Genomic DNA, 14,235 nt, shown 5'->3' with positions numbered 1-14,235 from the left:
TAACATCTTAGTGCTTATTAACAGTGCAGGATGAGAGCCCTATTTCTGATTTATGCTTTGAATTAAAAAAAAAAAAACGAGAGAAAAACCCAGACTATCCCACCTGATATTGGGTCAGGTTCACAATTAGTTGCAGAAGCAAAGGCTCTCGCACCTGATTCGAAGGACTTGAGCCAGTTAATTGGGTCTGCAATTAGCCTCTCTAGTTGCAATCAATTACAAGTGCAATTTCTGTGTGTGAACTAATTTTGTGTGCAAAAGTAGTCTCACCAAAACAAAAGCCCAAGTTAGATGAAACTCAGATCTGTCTTGCCTCACTTACATGCACGGATTTCAAACACGGAAGACTATAGGCAAATGAAGCCTTTTCTTAACTTTCTTACAGACACTTAGATCTAAGTACGTACCCTAGCAACTAGGACAATGTGTATTCCTGTGTTGCTGTTAATATTTTTATTAATTTTAAAAATAATCTTCGTTATATTTAGATATAATTTTTTTCCTTCTCTTATAACTATTCAAGTGGATCGCGTGTCTACACTAAACACAAGCACACAAACAGGTACACTCATACAGGAGCGGAGATAAATGGCAATCCTGAATTCTGTTACGACAGATCACTCAGTGAATGGCTCTGGTTCCAAGGCCTGAACAAAGAACTGGTGTGGGATACAGAGAGTCCTGTGGGCTCAGCCATTTGTCAGAACTCTATCAAGTCAACTTGGGAAATGTGCGACACACCAGGTAGACACAAAAACAAAACATAATAAACCAGCAGGCAAACAAATGCCAAACATTTTGACAGCAGCTCGTGCATTGAAAAACACTTCCAGTGCAAAACTCGGAGAGTCCCCATGTCATCTTGGCATACCTATCTCACCACTGTGTTGCAGGCAACAGCTTTTTGAGTCCCCCAATTCATAAATGTAATTAAATAATTACATTAGTGCTAATTAACATGAAACTGCAGATTATTTAAGCGCAAAAAACACTATTCAACTTCTTAATTATTCTTGTTCACACAGCATTTCCTTTTGCTCAGGCGCCCTAGGTGCAAATAAAGCATCCCATCTGCTCGTAATTAGAACTAAATAATTTCAGAGAATGTAGCTTATCATTTTGACTGCACATTTGATTAAAAACAGTGTACCAGCCATCTCCCAGCTTATTGGCGTTAACCGCCACAACACACCCAGGCCTGGGCTGTTCTATCATTAAAGGAAGATCGAAAACATTATCTGTTATTTCCGAGAGGGGGAGGAAAAAAAATACAACTTTTTAGTTCATTTCATACAGATGAAAGCGAATTACGGCAAATCACCTCTCCGCGGAATAGTAGCCCCCCGCATAATGACTTTATTTGCTTAATCCCCAAATTAAACGCCGTTTCGAGCGAGGGCCCTGTGTTATTACTCTCATCATGTCGAGAACATTTTCCTGCCGAGACCAATTTGAATAAAACAAGGGGCCTTCCTTGAACTCAATCAAGGAGCCATAATGTGGTGGGTAATAGAGGTTGCTGTTAGATTTGCAGGCAAAAGTGTTATACCTAATGATGGGATATGGATAATGGTCCTCTTGGAGGTCCTGATGCGATTCCAGTTGGTTGCCAGATGCTGAAAATCAAGAGGAGCATTGATCAGTGACAGGGAGCTGTAGTGGATTCATCTAGTCAAACTTCAGCTGTTTTTTTTTTTCCACTGTACAGTTAAGCCAGGCATAAATTATATTAATTGATTTAATTACATACTTAAAACATCTTCCCCAATTAATTTAATTAGGTGGCTACATGATGCTACTGGCAGGGGAAGATTAGAGACAGCTCACTTAATTAACAGAATATGAATGAAAAAAAAAAAGAAAGCAAACATAAATGAAATTGTGAGCACTAATTAAAAGGCTGTCTGAAAACTTAAATACTTTCTGACAAAGTGGTGACAGCCATGGAGACAAGAGAGGATTTCTTTTCTTTTTTTTTCCCCCACCCCCTTAGCAAATGAAAGTGCCAGAAGGTATAGATAGGGGGAGAAGGTAACACAGTGAACATATTGATTTTTCTGACAGAGCTACTATAGTAGTGGAAGTGAAGGGACTTTTTCTACGCTATGGAAAAACTGCAACAGATTTTAGCAGGTGCAGAATCCCGATTCCCAAGGAAAGCTAAAATATGATGCAAAGAAGATATATATATCTATATATATTATATATATGATGTAGAGTTGGTGGAGGGGAGTGGAAAGCATGATAGGTGGAGAAAGAGGGTGGCTGGCGAGAGGGAGAAGATAAAGAGACGAAGTATGGCGCTCGCTCAAGCAAGAAATGTTTAACAAAGCAGGGCTGCCTCGACAGCTGGCACCTTGGCTCGGATGCGGAAATTCTCCAGGTGCCTCTGCCTGGACTCCCTCAGGATGGCCTTCAGCCGCGTCTTGTGGCAGTGCAGCAGCCAGGCGATGGCGATCACGCCCGAAGCCCACTTCTGCGCGCGGTACAGGAGGAAGAGCCGCCGCTCCTTGAAGCATTTCCACGTGGCCTGGATCTTGATGGCAGCATTCATCTTGCCCTCCCGGCCTTTGAACTTCTGCCCGGGGACACTCAGCAGCATTTGCACACGGTCCGGGTTCTCCAGCACCGACAGGAGGTCCAGGCGTGACGGTTTACTTTTCAACTCAATCTGAGGGAGGAGGGCCACCAGAGCTGTCCCCTTCACTTTCACTTCCGGGATGCTGTAATCCTGGAGAAACTTCTGCAGGTGCTCCAGCACGGAGAATATGCTTCCCCAGGCTGAGCTGAAGCGCTCCTTGAACGCTAGGAAGTCTGGGTCTGACTTGTCTATGGTGCCATTGTAGATGGGAAAGTCGTATTCCCATGGGGATTTCAGAGATCTGCAAGGTGTCATGATTTTCGTGGCCTGTGGAGAAAAAAGTGGGGCCAGTCATAAAGGATCTGGGAGTTCCTGTAAAGCGTGGTCCAGATACATGCAGTCTCATCTTGCACCCCTCGGTGATGGGGAGTTAGGGAATCCCAGGATTGATTTAAAACATTCTGATCTTAACGTGAAGAACTAACTAAATCTGTAACAGATTTAGGGTGTAGGGTTTAAACAGACAGACAGACAAATCTACTTAGAGGCCCTAGCATGTGGGCTCAACTGGCTAATCCTCCACCCTCAAGCACCAACATCCCATATGGGCGCCAGTTCATGTCCTGGCTGCTCAACTTCCAATCCAGCTCCCTGCTTGTGGCCTGGGAAAACAGAAGAGGATGGTCCACAGCCTTGGGAACCTGAACCCACATGTGGGAGACTCGGGGGAGAAGTTCTTGGCTCATCGTTTTGGATTGGCTCAGTTCTGGACATTGTGTTCTGGTCATTTGCAGAGTGAACCAGTAGATGGATGATCTTTCTCTGTGTGTCTGTGTGTGTAATTCTTTCAAATAAAAATTAAAAATAAGTAAGTAAAAATGCCTGACTTAAAAACAAACTATGTCTGACTTCCTGACTGATCCTCACTTTGATAATTACTGTATTTAATATCTGGAGTAATTTCTAAAAATGTATTTATGTTCATCTGAAAGGCAGAGTTATAGAGAGGAGAGACAGAGAGACCAAAAAAGATCTTCCACCCCGTTTCACTCCCTAAATGTCGCCAATAGTTGGAGCTGAGCCGATCTAAAGTCAAGAGCCAGGAACTTCTTTAGGGTCTCCCATGTGGTTCATTCTCCCCTGCTTCCCAGGCCACAAGCAGGGAGTTGAATGGTAAGTAAAGCAGCTGGGACATGAACCAGTGCCCACATGGGATGCCAGCATTGCATGCAGGCAGAAGATTAGTTTCCTATACCATGATGCCAGCCTCAATATCTGGAGCAATTTTACAAGGACTCTTATGTTGTGTGTTAACAACTTTGTTGTTTTCCAGGTTGCTCTTTTGTTGACTCTGCTGTCAGAATTCATAGGGACATATCTGGGGCTGTTACCAGGTAGATCAGAATCACAAATAAAATCAAGGAAGCATTTGTTTTTTCATTTTCTCCTCTCTCTGTATTGATGGATGTTTTAAAGCTTCCTATAAGAATGTGACAGTAGACATTTTTTTCTTCTGTATACAGAATATAGAAAGCCAGAACAAAGGTCATTGGGGAGCAGGCCGTTAGCCTGACAGTAAAGGCAGATAAGACACTTGCATCTTCCATGATCATGCCTGGGGTTCACAGCCAGCTTCAGCCACTGTGGTCCTAGCTTCCTATCCATTCAGACTTTGGGAGGCCGCAGGTGATGGTTCAAGTGACCAGCTTCCGACCACCCAAGTGGCAGGATTGCACTGCAGCTTTGGACTCCAGCTATGGCTCCAGTGCATCACAGCTCTGTCTGTTTCTCAGCCTGTGTATCGATCTGGCTCCCTCTCAAATAAAGATTGGTCTTTTCAAAATCTAATTAGAAGAGGTATAGATGATAATGGCAACACGAAACGTCACCTCTACACTTATAAACTTGGACATTTTGTTACGCCTTGCAAAAGCACTAAATTTCAATGACGAAAAGCTGAGGTACTGGGGAAAGGACACCCTGCCTGGTGGTTAGCTGTTTCTGAGGCTGAGGTGGGCACAGAAGAAATGCAGAGATTATAGGTCCCAAGTGCCCCTGCAAAAGCTGGCATGTCCTGTGTACTGCAGGAAAGGGCTTCAGAAAGCTCACTGAAGGGGCATGTTATAGAGAAAGCCACACATGGACTTTAATTTTTTTTCAACACAATTTTTTTTTTTTATTGGAAAGGCGGATATACAGAGAGGAGAGACAGAGAGGAAGATCTTCCATCCGATGATTCACTCCCCAAGTGAGCGCAACGGCCGGTGCTATGCCGATCCGAAGCCAGGAGCCTCTTCCGGGTCTCCCACGCAGGTGCAGGGTCCCAAAGCTTTGGGCCGTCCTCGACTGCTTTCCTGGGCCACAGGCAGGGAGCTGGAAGGGAAGCGGGGCTGCCGGGATAGAACTGGCGCCCATATGGAATCCCAGGCGTGCAAGGTGAGGACCTTAACCACTTGCGCCACGGCGCCAGGTCCAACACAAATTTTTTTTTAATTTTATTTATTTTTATTGGAAAGAGAAAGATTTTTATTGGAAAGAGAAAGATTTTTCATCCACTGGTTCATTTCTCGAATGCCAGGAACCAGGAGCTTTCTTTTGGTTTTCCAAATGTGTGTAGGATTACAGAATCTGTGCCATCTTCAGCAAGCTTTCCCAGGCCAAAAGCAGGGAACTAGACGGGAAGTAGAGCAGCCAGGACACAAACTGGTGCCCACATGGGCTGCCGACACTTGAAGGCGGAAGATCAGCCTATTGAGCCGCTATTCTAGCCCCTCAATATCAAATTAAGCTTATCTTTGAATTCCGTTCTCCACAACCTTGTGGAAATCTCTTGCCATAAGCACATCTCTAACTGTAGGATTATAATGCTCTCTGTGATGCCCAGTGCTGTGTCGAGTGTTACTGCTTTAAACAGCTCCTGTTTTGTCTTTACTCAGTGTTAACAAAGAGTAATAATCCAAATCCATTCAAGATAGAAGGCTATCACCAGCAAAGTGAACCAAGAAACGTATTCACCATAAAAGCACGATATGCAAACATGGGGGTTATAAGCCAATTAGCACAGCCCTTCAGATTTTTTTTTTCCTTTTCTCAGGTTCTTGGCAATGGAATAATTAGATTGTTGTCTCAAATGAAAACACTGAAAAGCAAGTGTTGGGCCTACAAGGGGGAATTTGCTTGAATAGCAATGAAGCTTTGGTATATTTGCAACTTAATACGAGAAAGGTGGGAAAGTCTTTCTGCCAAAACTCTAACCCTCTGTTATCTGGTCATGGGGAGGGGAAAGGAGGGAGGAAGAGAGAGAGAGAGAGAGAGAGAGAGAGAGATAGAGAGAGAGAGAGAGAGAGAGAAAAGAACTGTTTGGTAGGTGGAAATTAATTCCTCCTTCTTGGATGGATATGAGCGAGTTGGAGAAATAATAGCCCCTTCAGCAGTGCCTGGGCTGGCAGGGGCTGTGACAGCCCCCGGTAGAAGATAAATGGCAGATGTTTCAGTGGAAGTGGTCCATGGTAATGTGTCTGCCTCCTTTCAAGCGCGGGTTCTGGTAACGAGAAGGTTAGCAGTCAGAGAGAGCGACAGAGCTTCATCATGGAGAAACAGATACACAAAACCATCACAGATGGGCATGGACAGAGCTGGCTGGTCCTGCCAGTCCCGTGTGGGAGCCCATCCTCAACGATCTTAGATTCCTGTAAGAAGCAAAGCCATGGCTGGGAGGGTTGCCAGACAATCTTGTAGTTTTGGAGTTGTTCAAATATTCTTGATATTCTTTATCTTTGCAGAGAGTCACATGGAGATAGAATGCCCTGTGAAAAAATGGAGCAGCCTTGGGAGAGGTTCCGGTGGGCAGTGCCTTTCTGGGAGCTGGGTCGGGTGCTGTCGATGCCCATCAGCACATGTAGGTTCAGGCCTTATCAAAGGAGAGCCTTGGGTTGGGGGTTGGGGGTTGGGGGTTGGAGGCTGCTTCAGAACAAAGGGATTATACACCTCCCCATCTTCCTGGAGGCTATGCCAACAAAGATGGGCTCTCAAAGGAGACCCCCGCTCTTGGACATCAAATAGACCACCACGGCCCCGGGAAGTTTGTGGGTTTGGAGTCAGCTAAAGCATAACGGTGGTACATCTGTCACAGAGAATGCCACACTCGGGAGCACTTTAGCCTCGGAGCAAGGAAAAGCCATGCCTCTCCAGAGGAAGGCTTTCCAAATTAAAGCAGTGCATCAGCAGTGTGAGCCCCACAGAGCAGGTGGAAGCTGGAGATGCTTTCCAGCCTGCCAGGAGACAGAGCCCTGATTAAAGGTCATGGCCGGCGCCTTCTGTCACTCTCCTTTTCTGGTTTAGCTCCACTAACCTGTCTGGTTCCCACTACCCCCTCCTTTCTTCCCACCTCCTCTTCCTTGCTCCCTACTCTCACTTTCCCTGGAATCCACCCTTCCAGGAGTGGACTGCACTCCCATTTGTGGCCGTACCCACTCAATAGCAGAACGGGTTCTGCTGGGGACAGAGTGAGTTGCTGACACATGACCACTGCAGCAGGTCTTCTTGGGGACGGCAGCCACACCTTTGCCTGAGGCACCTGCACCCACTGATCAGCCTGCACGGAGCCCAAACCTGTGGCTGTGGCTTGATTATCAGCATCCTGCTCTAACTAACTGAGTCAACTAGCTGGGGAAACGCTCTTCTACATTTGCAGAGTGTAATCACTAATTAGGTAACTTTGAGAGTTTCTGGAGCAGTTATTTAGGGAAAATTCTAAATTTAAGACAAAGGAAAAAAAAATCCAGGAAAGTAAGGGAGGGTGTTATAGTATAACGATTGAACTACCACTTGGGTCGCCTGCATCCAATATCAGGGTGTCATTTGGAATTGCGTGCCCAACCCAGCTCCCTGCTAATGTGCCTGGGAAAGCAGTGGATGATGCTTAAATGCTTGGTTTTCTGCCCTTTGTGTGGGAGATCCAGGCGGAGTTCCTGGATCACGGCTTGTGATGTGTGTGCATGTCTCCCTCTTTCTCATGCTTTCAAATAAATAAATAGTTTTAAAAAAACAGGAAGGCAAGATGATGTTTACAACACACAAAGATGAAGCAAAAGAAAAAATACATATGTTGATTATTCCCAAGATCAGGGTACCATGTCTGACCCTGTTCTTGAATTTTCATTGAGGGTACATGATCTGTTGAACTTCATTCAGAACAGACATCAAGAACCCAGCTATCTGGAACCACTCAAAAGTCAAACGCTATATTCAGAAAGTGTAGCTGACTTAGTCAGGGCTCAGTAAGTCAGCAAAATCATGGCCCTGATTTTCTGAGTACAAGAGACCTTGAAGGTCATTGGCTTTGGTTTTCATGTGATCTGCTATTATGGGGCCAGGAAAATAAGCCTTGGCCCTGACATCCAACTAACCTGGGTTCCGATCCAATCCCTATCCTTCCCTGGTATGTATACTCTTTGGTGGGCGGTTACTCTCTCTGAATCTAGATATTTTCATCTGTAAAAGACAAATGAGAGAATTCTGCAAAACTACAGTGATAATTACACTCCATCCTATCCTGTCCCCTGCACCTAGAGCACCAGTGCCCGCACCCCTCACTGTGCACAATGTTCCATTCATTCCCTGACCATGCTCATGAGCCAAGCAAGCGTGCTGGAAGTGTGGTGAATCTGAAGTGGGGGGCGATCTGCAAGTCAACAAGAGGGGTTTCAGTTTGAAAGACCCAGAAACTGCCAAAGCCTCAGGATCATGTCAATTAAAGGAGACAGTTGGAGTCCCTAAGCTTTAAAAAAAAGCGGGGGAGGGAAATAAACGAGGCAGGCTATATGTGGAAACAGAGAGTTCACTGCGTGGAGACATAGAAAGTGAATGCATTGTAAAGGCCACTCGGAGCAGCAAGTTTCTAGGAATTTCTGCCATCACTTTGGAAGGTGCTTTCATTCAAGGGAGGCTTTCTGAACTCTGAAATCTGTCCCAGAGCGCTACATCCCCATCCTCGTGGAATCTCACCAGAATCTGACCGCAGACCAAACAGAACAGAATTGGGAAAAAATTTTTCTTTTTCTTCTTTTTTTTTTTTTTTGTCAATGAATGTAGAGTCAATTTCAGTCAACCGTGCAATTTCCTTTCCAAGGCACGTGCCTCCTTTCACTGCCGCATCGACTTCATCGTTCCTGCTGCCTTTCTAACATGCTTGAAGAGGTTGGGACACACTTAGGGACCACTCGGGACAGTGAGGATGGATGGGCTGGGTCTGCTGGAGATACGGACTGAGAGGAGGGGAGACATACGCAGTGTGGATTCCTGGGTATCTGAGCAAAAACACTGCATCACAGCTTTGTTGTCTCCCCCAGACAACCACAGTAGATAACGCATCAGAAAGGACCCACACCATCTCCTGGGCAAAGCCTAGAGTCTTCATTGTCCCAAGGGTGGTGGGGTGGGGTGGGGGAATGTGTGCATGGCAACTGCGTTGATCACAGGTTGCTAAAGAATGCATTTCACAGAATTCCAACATCCCAGCTCCGTGGGTATTTTGCCTTTTTTTTTTTTTCTCTCTGACACTGCATCAAGTGTCTGTGAGTCATCGCCTCCCTCGCTAGCATATTAATCCCAAGAAGACAGGAACTCAGTTTGCTTTGTTCAGACCTGGGTCCCTAGTGGCTAGAACACTGGCCCAGTCTGTGGTCAGAGATAAGGATGAGCTGGATGGATGAATGGATGAAGCAAGGAGTGAATGAGTGAATGCTGAGACTACAGCTTGCAACCAGGTGGACTGGTTCTCCAATACAAAGCTGTACTGTGGTCCCCGGAGTCATTTGTGGATTTGTGTTCTGGAGCTCTGAGGGAGGGAAAGTGCGGGGGAGCTCTGCAGATTCCAGAATGCCCGCAGGCTTTTGCCAAGAGGTTCTACCTCAAGGAGGGAGCTAAAATACAAAGCTTGCATCTTTTTAAAGAGAATTTTTTTAAACTATACATGAAAGGCAGAGAACAAAAGAGATACTCCATCTGCTGGTTCATTCACTTCCTAATACCACCAGCAGCTGTGCCAGGCACACATCAAAGCTGGGAGCCAGGAAGACAATTTGGGTCTTCCGTGTGGGTGACAGGGACCCACGTACTGGAGCCAGCACTACTGCCTCCTAGGGTGCGCTTTAGGATGAAGCTGGACTTGAGACTTCAGGAGCGAAGACAGGATGCAAACCCTGACCCTTCGGATGGGCTGCGGGGACCCTCAGCAGGGTCCTAACTGCTGTGCCAACTTCTGGCCTCAAAACATCAAACTTTTCTATTAGATTCCTAAAAATCAAGCTGCCCTGAATTTTTGAAACAACGGTCACAAACTCTATCTGGGTCATTCTTTTATTTTGTTTCATATTTTGGATCCTTGGATTGAACTCAACCGACTCAAGTGGACTTAACTTCCTGAGTTTGTCTATTTGACGAACAGACCTAAAAGACAGAAAAGGCCACCAAAGTCTCCCCATGGCAGACATGACGGCAGAGGTCACGGCTACGGCCGCAGACATGAACACTGATGACTGTATAAGTCAACCTGGTTACTGAACACATGACACTACGCTGAGATGTAACCATTTTTTACAAAGATTTCCATCCAAAATAATCAACTTTTTAAAATCCCTAATGCCTTGAGGCTCTGGTTGTCACACAGCCCCTTTTTGTATGGTGGCTGTGACATTTACCAGTCAGATGACTTAACCTGTCGGTATCCAGTTCCTCCAGGAAATGGGAACAAGAGTGGTCCCTGCACCTGGAGATGCTGTGAAATCCCAGTGAGACTGTTCGCCTGTGACCCAGGGAGCACTCCCTGCATGCTTGCTGCCCCAGTGACAGCGCTACCAATAAGAGCAATATTTGAAAAACTGGCCCCTGGAGAAGAGATCCTGGCAAGGTCTGTGGGGAGAACTGTGACCCAACCCCTTACCCTCTGATTGAGGAACAACGACACTTTGATGGTGTGCAGGTTCCAGGGATCTGTTAGGAGGGGTCCATGAGTATGGAAGGTCCCCAGGGTCATGCCCACGGGGCATGCTCAGTGGACATCAGCAGCTACAAACTTTCCAGACAAATCATGCCTTTGGGCATGTCAAATCACATGTCACCTTTGCTGTGCAGAGCCCAGCTGGTAGTTTCTTTCCATTCAAAGTGAAGGGAGGCAAGAGGAAGGATCTCGTATTGATCAGTGTATCTGCGAGCGTTCTGTCTGGATTCTCAAGGAACGCATGAGATCCTCATGGCTGACGCAGCCCTGTCCTCTCTCACAGTTCTGGAGGCATGGTGGGAAAGGTGGGACTCCTTATCCTGGAAAATGGGTGACTGCCGCTCCCACTAGAATGCAGAGCCTGAGTGGCCCTGGTGGTGCAGGGCACTAAGCCTCTGCTTGTAACACCAGCAAACTGGAGAGCTAGTTCAAGACCTGGCTGCTTCCCTTCTGATTCAGCTTCCTACTAATGCACCTGGGAAAGCAGCAGCAGATAACTCAAGTCCATGGGTCCTTGTTACCCATATGGGAGGTCTGGCCTGGCCTAGTCCTTGACATTAAGGCCATGGGGAGTGAACTAGTAGATCAAAGATATCTCTCTCTGCCTATCTCTGTGGTCTCTGTGTGTGTGATCCTCTCATCACCCTTAAAGGAAAAGAAGAAGAAGGAGAAGAAGAAGAAAAGAAAGAAACAAAGTAACTTATGGTTGGTATGGTGGCATAGCACGGTAGCCCTCTGCCTGCAGTGCTGGCATCCCATATGGGTGCCGGTTTGTGTCCTGGCTGCTCCACTTTCAATCCAGCTTACTATTTATGACCTGGGAAAGAAGCAGAGGATGGCCTAAATCCTTAGGTTCCCGTACCCATATGGGACATGCAGAGGACACTCCTGACTCCTGGCTGAGTTCTGGCTGTTATAACCATCTGGGAGGCAAATCAGTGGATTGATGATCTCTCTGTAAATCTGCCTTTCCAAAAAAGACTTATTTATTTATTGGAAAGGCAGACATACAGAGAGGAGGAGAGACAGAGAGGAAGATCTTCTGTCTGATGATTCACTCCCCAAGTGAGCACAACAGCTGATGCTATGCCGATCCGAAGCCAAGAGCCAGGAACTTCTTCTGGGTATCCCACACGGGTGCAGAGTCCCAAAGGCTTTGGGCCATCCTCGACTGCTTTCCCAGGCCATAGGCAGGGAGCTGGATGGGAAGAGGGGCTGCCGGGATTAGAACCAGCACCCATATGGGATCCTGGCGTTCAAGGCGAGGACTTTTAGCCGCTAGGCCATTGTGCTGGGCCCAAAATAAATCTTTTAAAAAAGAAAGTTAAGGGCCCGATGTGGTAGCCTAGCAGCTAAAGTTCTTGCTTTGCATGTGCCGGGATTCCCTATGGCTGCCAGTTCATGTCCCAGCAGCCCTACTTCCCATCCAGCCCCCCTGCTTGTGGCCTGGGAAAGCAGTAGAAGATGGTCCAAAGCCTTGTAATCCTGTACTCGCGTGGGAGACCTGGAAGAAACTTCGGGCTCCTGGATTCAGATTAGCTCATCCTTGGCTGTTTCAGTCACTTGAGGAGTGAATCATCAGACAGATCTTCTTCTCTGTCTCTCCTCTCTGTCTATCTGACTTTCCAATAAAAATAAATAAATCTAAAAAAAAAAAAAAGGAAAGCTAAGCCTAGAAGATGGCTTTTTAAAACTAATTAGTATATCAAAACATTGCATGGTCCCCATAGAGATGTACACTTTTTATGAATCCATTTTTTTTGGATGGACTGGTGAGTTATGGTAACAAGTGCTGTGTGTTTCCATGGTGCTTCCAAACCCATGAACCTGTCTGATCCTTGCAGCAGTCCTGGGGGACAGGAGGCATCTCTCCGTTTGGTGAGAGGAGGAAAAGAGAGGTCTAGAGAATCCAAGTGACCGGCTCACAGTTACTTGGCTGCCAAGAGAAGAATCCAGCTCCTCTCTGCTTGGCCTCCAAGGCTGTTGTCACCTTTTTGGGATCCAGGGCATTGTTCCACGCCAGCACAGACTTGCCAGGTTGAGGGGACTTTTTCATTTGTCCAATATTTTTTTTTACCTTCATTGTGACCAGCTTAAGTCTAAATCCCAAACTTATACCTATGACATTATTCATGTGTGTTCTCTCTCTGTCTTTTATACACACACACTCACGTATGGGTGCGTTTCAGGTAAGTGCACACACGCAAGATGCATCCCAGGACACGGTTGAGTGTATTTTTGCACTCTATTTCTTTTATAGGTTTTATGGTTTCAAAGGTAACAGTCTCTAATTGGAGAGACGGGTGTGATTTGGCCGGATACTAAGGATGCTAAATCAGTGGAATCAGTGGCTTGGCCTGAAGCCTAGCAAGCAACTCTGCTCTGACAGAGGGTGGAGAAAGGTTTCACCCTTCGATGAACCTTGGCTTTTCTTTCTTCCTTCTTTTCCTTTCTTTCCTCCTCTTTCTTTCCTCCTCTTTCTTTCCTCCTCTTTCTTTCTTTCTTCCTTCCTTCCTTCCTTCCTTCCTTCCTTCCTTCCTTCCTTCCTTCCTTTCTTTCTTTCTTTCTTTCTTTCTTTCTTTCTTTCTTTCTTTCTTTCTTTCTTTCTTTCTTTCTTTCTTTCTTTCTTTCTTTTTCAATGAAGGAAGCACAACTGAGCTTTGTGGCCATCTAGACCTATGAGATGGCCTCCCATACATTTGTTCTGTGGCCAAAGAGAGGAACATTAGGCGACAGACCCCCAATTGTAGTGACTCACACAGATGACAGACCTTCCTAGTGTGGTATCCTCTTGATCTTCTGCCTTTCCCCTGCAATGAAGAATGAGAATTAAATCAAAATGACACTTGGTGGGCAATTCTATTAAACACAGAAGGCTCAGAACGTTATCCCCAGTGTCCCCACTGCGCTCTGCTGGTCCGGCAGCCCCCTCTTGCCAGGCATGCAGCAGCTAATCACTAGCGAATGATTTCCCCATCCCTTAGACAACCAGGCACAGATTTCCAAGTCCTCTTTGGTCAGGAGAGAGAGTTGCACAAAGTCAATATTTACACCAATAGCTCTAATCAGAAGCTGCCTGGGTCCCTCCTGCAGGGCCCACTGGGGGAAGGATGGAGAAGAAAGGGCCTGTGCACAGCAGCTAGTGTATCCCTGGCTTCTGGTGTTCTGGCCAGCCCTAGCAGGGATTCACCCAGTTGTTCTGTTTCAGACCCCACTGATGGTGTCACCATCAGCTGACTTGAAGTGGACTTGTGCAACCATCCAGCCTCTGGAGAAATAGCATTTGTTTCCATGGGAAGGGTATGGCTCTGCAACAGGTGGGTACAGCCAAAAATCTCAAATGCATGTTGTAAGAACAGTCTCCTTTCTGTAGTTATGGGTGTGAATACCTTTGCTTTTTGCTTCTTGTGGAAGTCTGTTTCTTCTTCCAGCTCCTTTGGTGGCTTCTGAGATGTGGTGAAGGTGGCTGCAGGTGGAAAGGGTGCAGTATTACCTCTTCCAGAAAAAGACAGCCCTGGGTGGGGGTTGGGGAAATGCTTTGGAGTTCATGCTATGAAAGGCAATGCTCCCCCAATCCCCGCTACCTGCTCACTGCCACCCTTGTCTGCATCCTTTCCACAGAAAACATCAGGGACCCCTGACTGCAAAAGGAAAA

The 14,235-nt window shown here is 46.3% G+C and overlaps 1 protein-coding gene across 1 annotated transcript in view; it reads right to left on the bottom strand.

The window, feature by feature from the left end:
* Positions 1-14,235, bottom strand: part of IQCH (IQ motif containing H) — a 112,092-nt gene that overhangs the window by 84,953 nt on the left and 12,904 nt on the right. The window contains exons 2-5 of the mRNA XM_040968459.1: positions 13,970-14,046; positions 13,352-13,390; positions 2,357-2,908; positions 1,550-1,616 (exon numbers count right to left, since the gene is read on the bottom strand). Of these exons, the coding sequence (XP_040824393.1) occupies positions 1,550-1,616; positions 2,357-2,908; positions 13,352-13,390; positions 13,970-14,046 (735 nt within the window). The remainder of the gene's footprint in view (positions 1-1,549; positions 1,617-2,356; positions 2,909-13,351; positions 13,391-13,969; positions 14,047-14,235) is intronic.

The sequence above is a fragment of the Ochotona curzoniae genome, unplaced genomic scaffold (genome assembly GCF_017591425.1).
Source record: "Ochotona curzoniae isolate NIBS_2020 unplaced genomic scaffold, NIBS_Ocur_1.0 scaffold_4701, whole genome shotgun sequence".
In the NCBI taxonomy this organism is placed as follows: domain Eukaryota; kingdom Metazoa; phylum Chordata; class Mammalia; order Lagomorpha; family Ochotonidae; genus Ochotona; species Ochotona curzoniae.
This window is presented reverse-complemented; position numbering and strand designations above follow the sequence as displayed.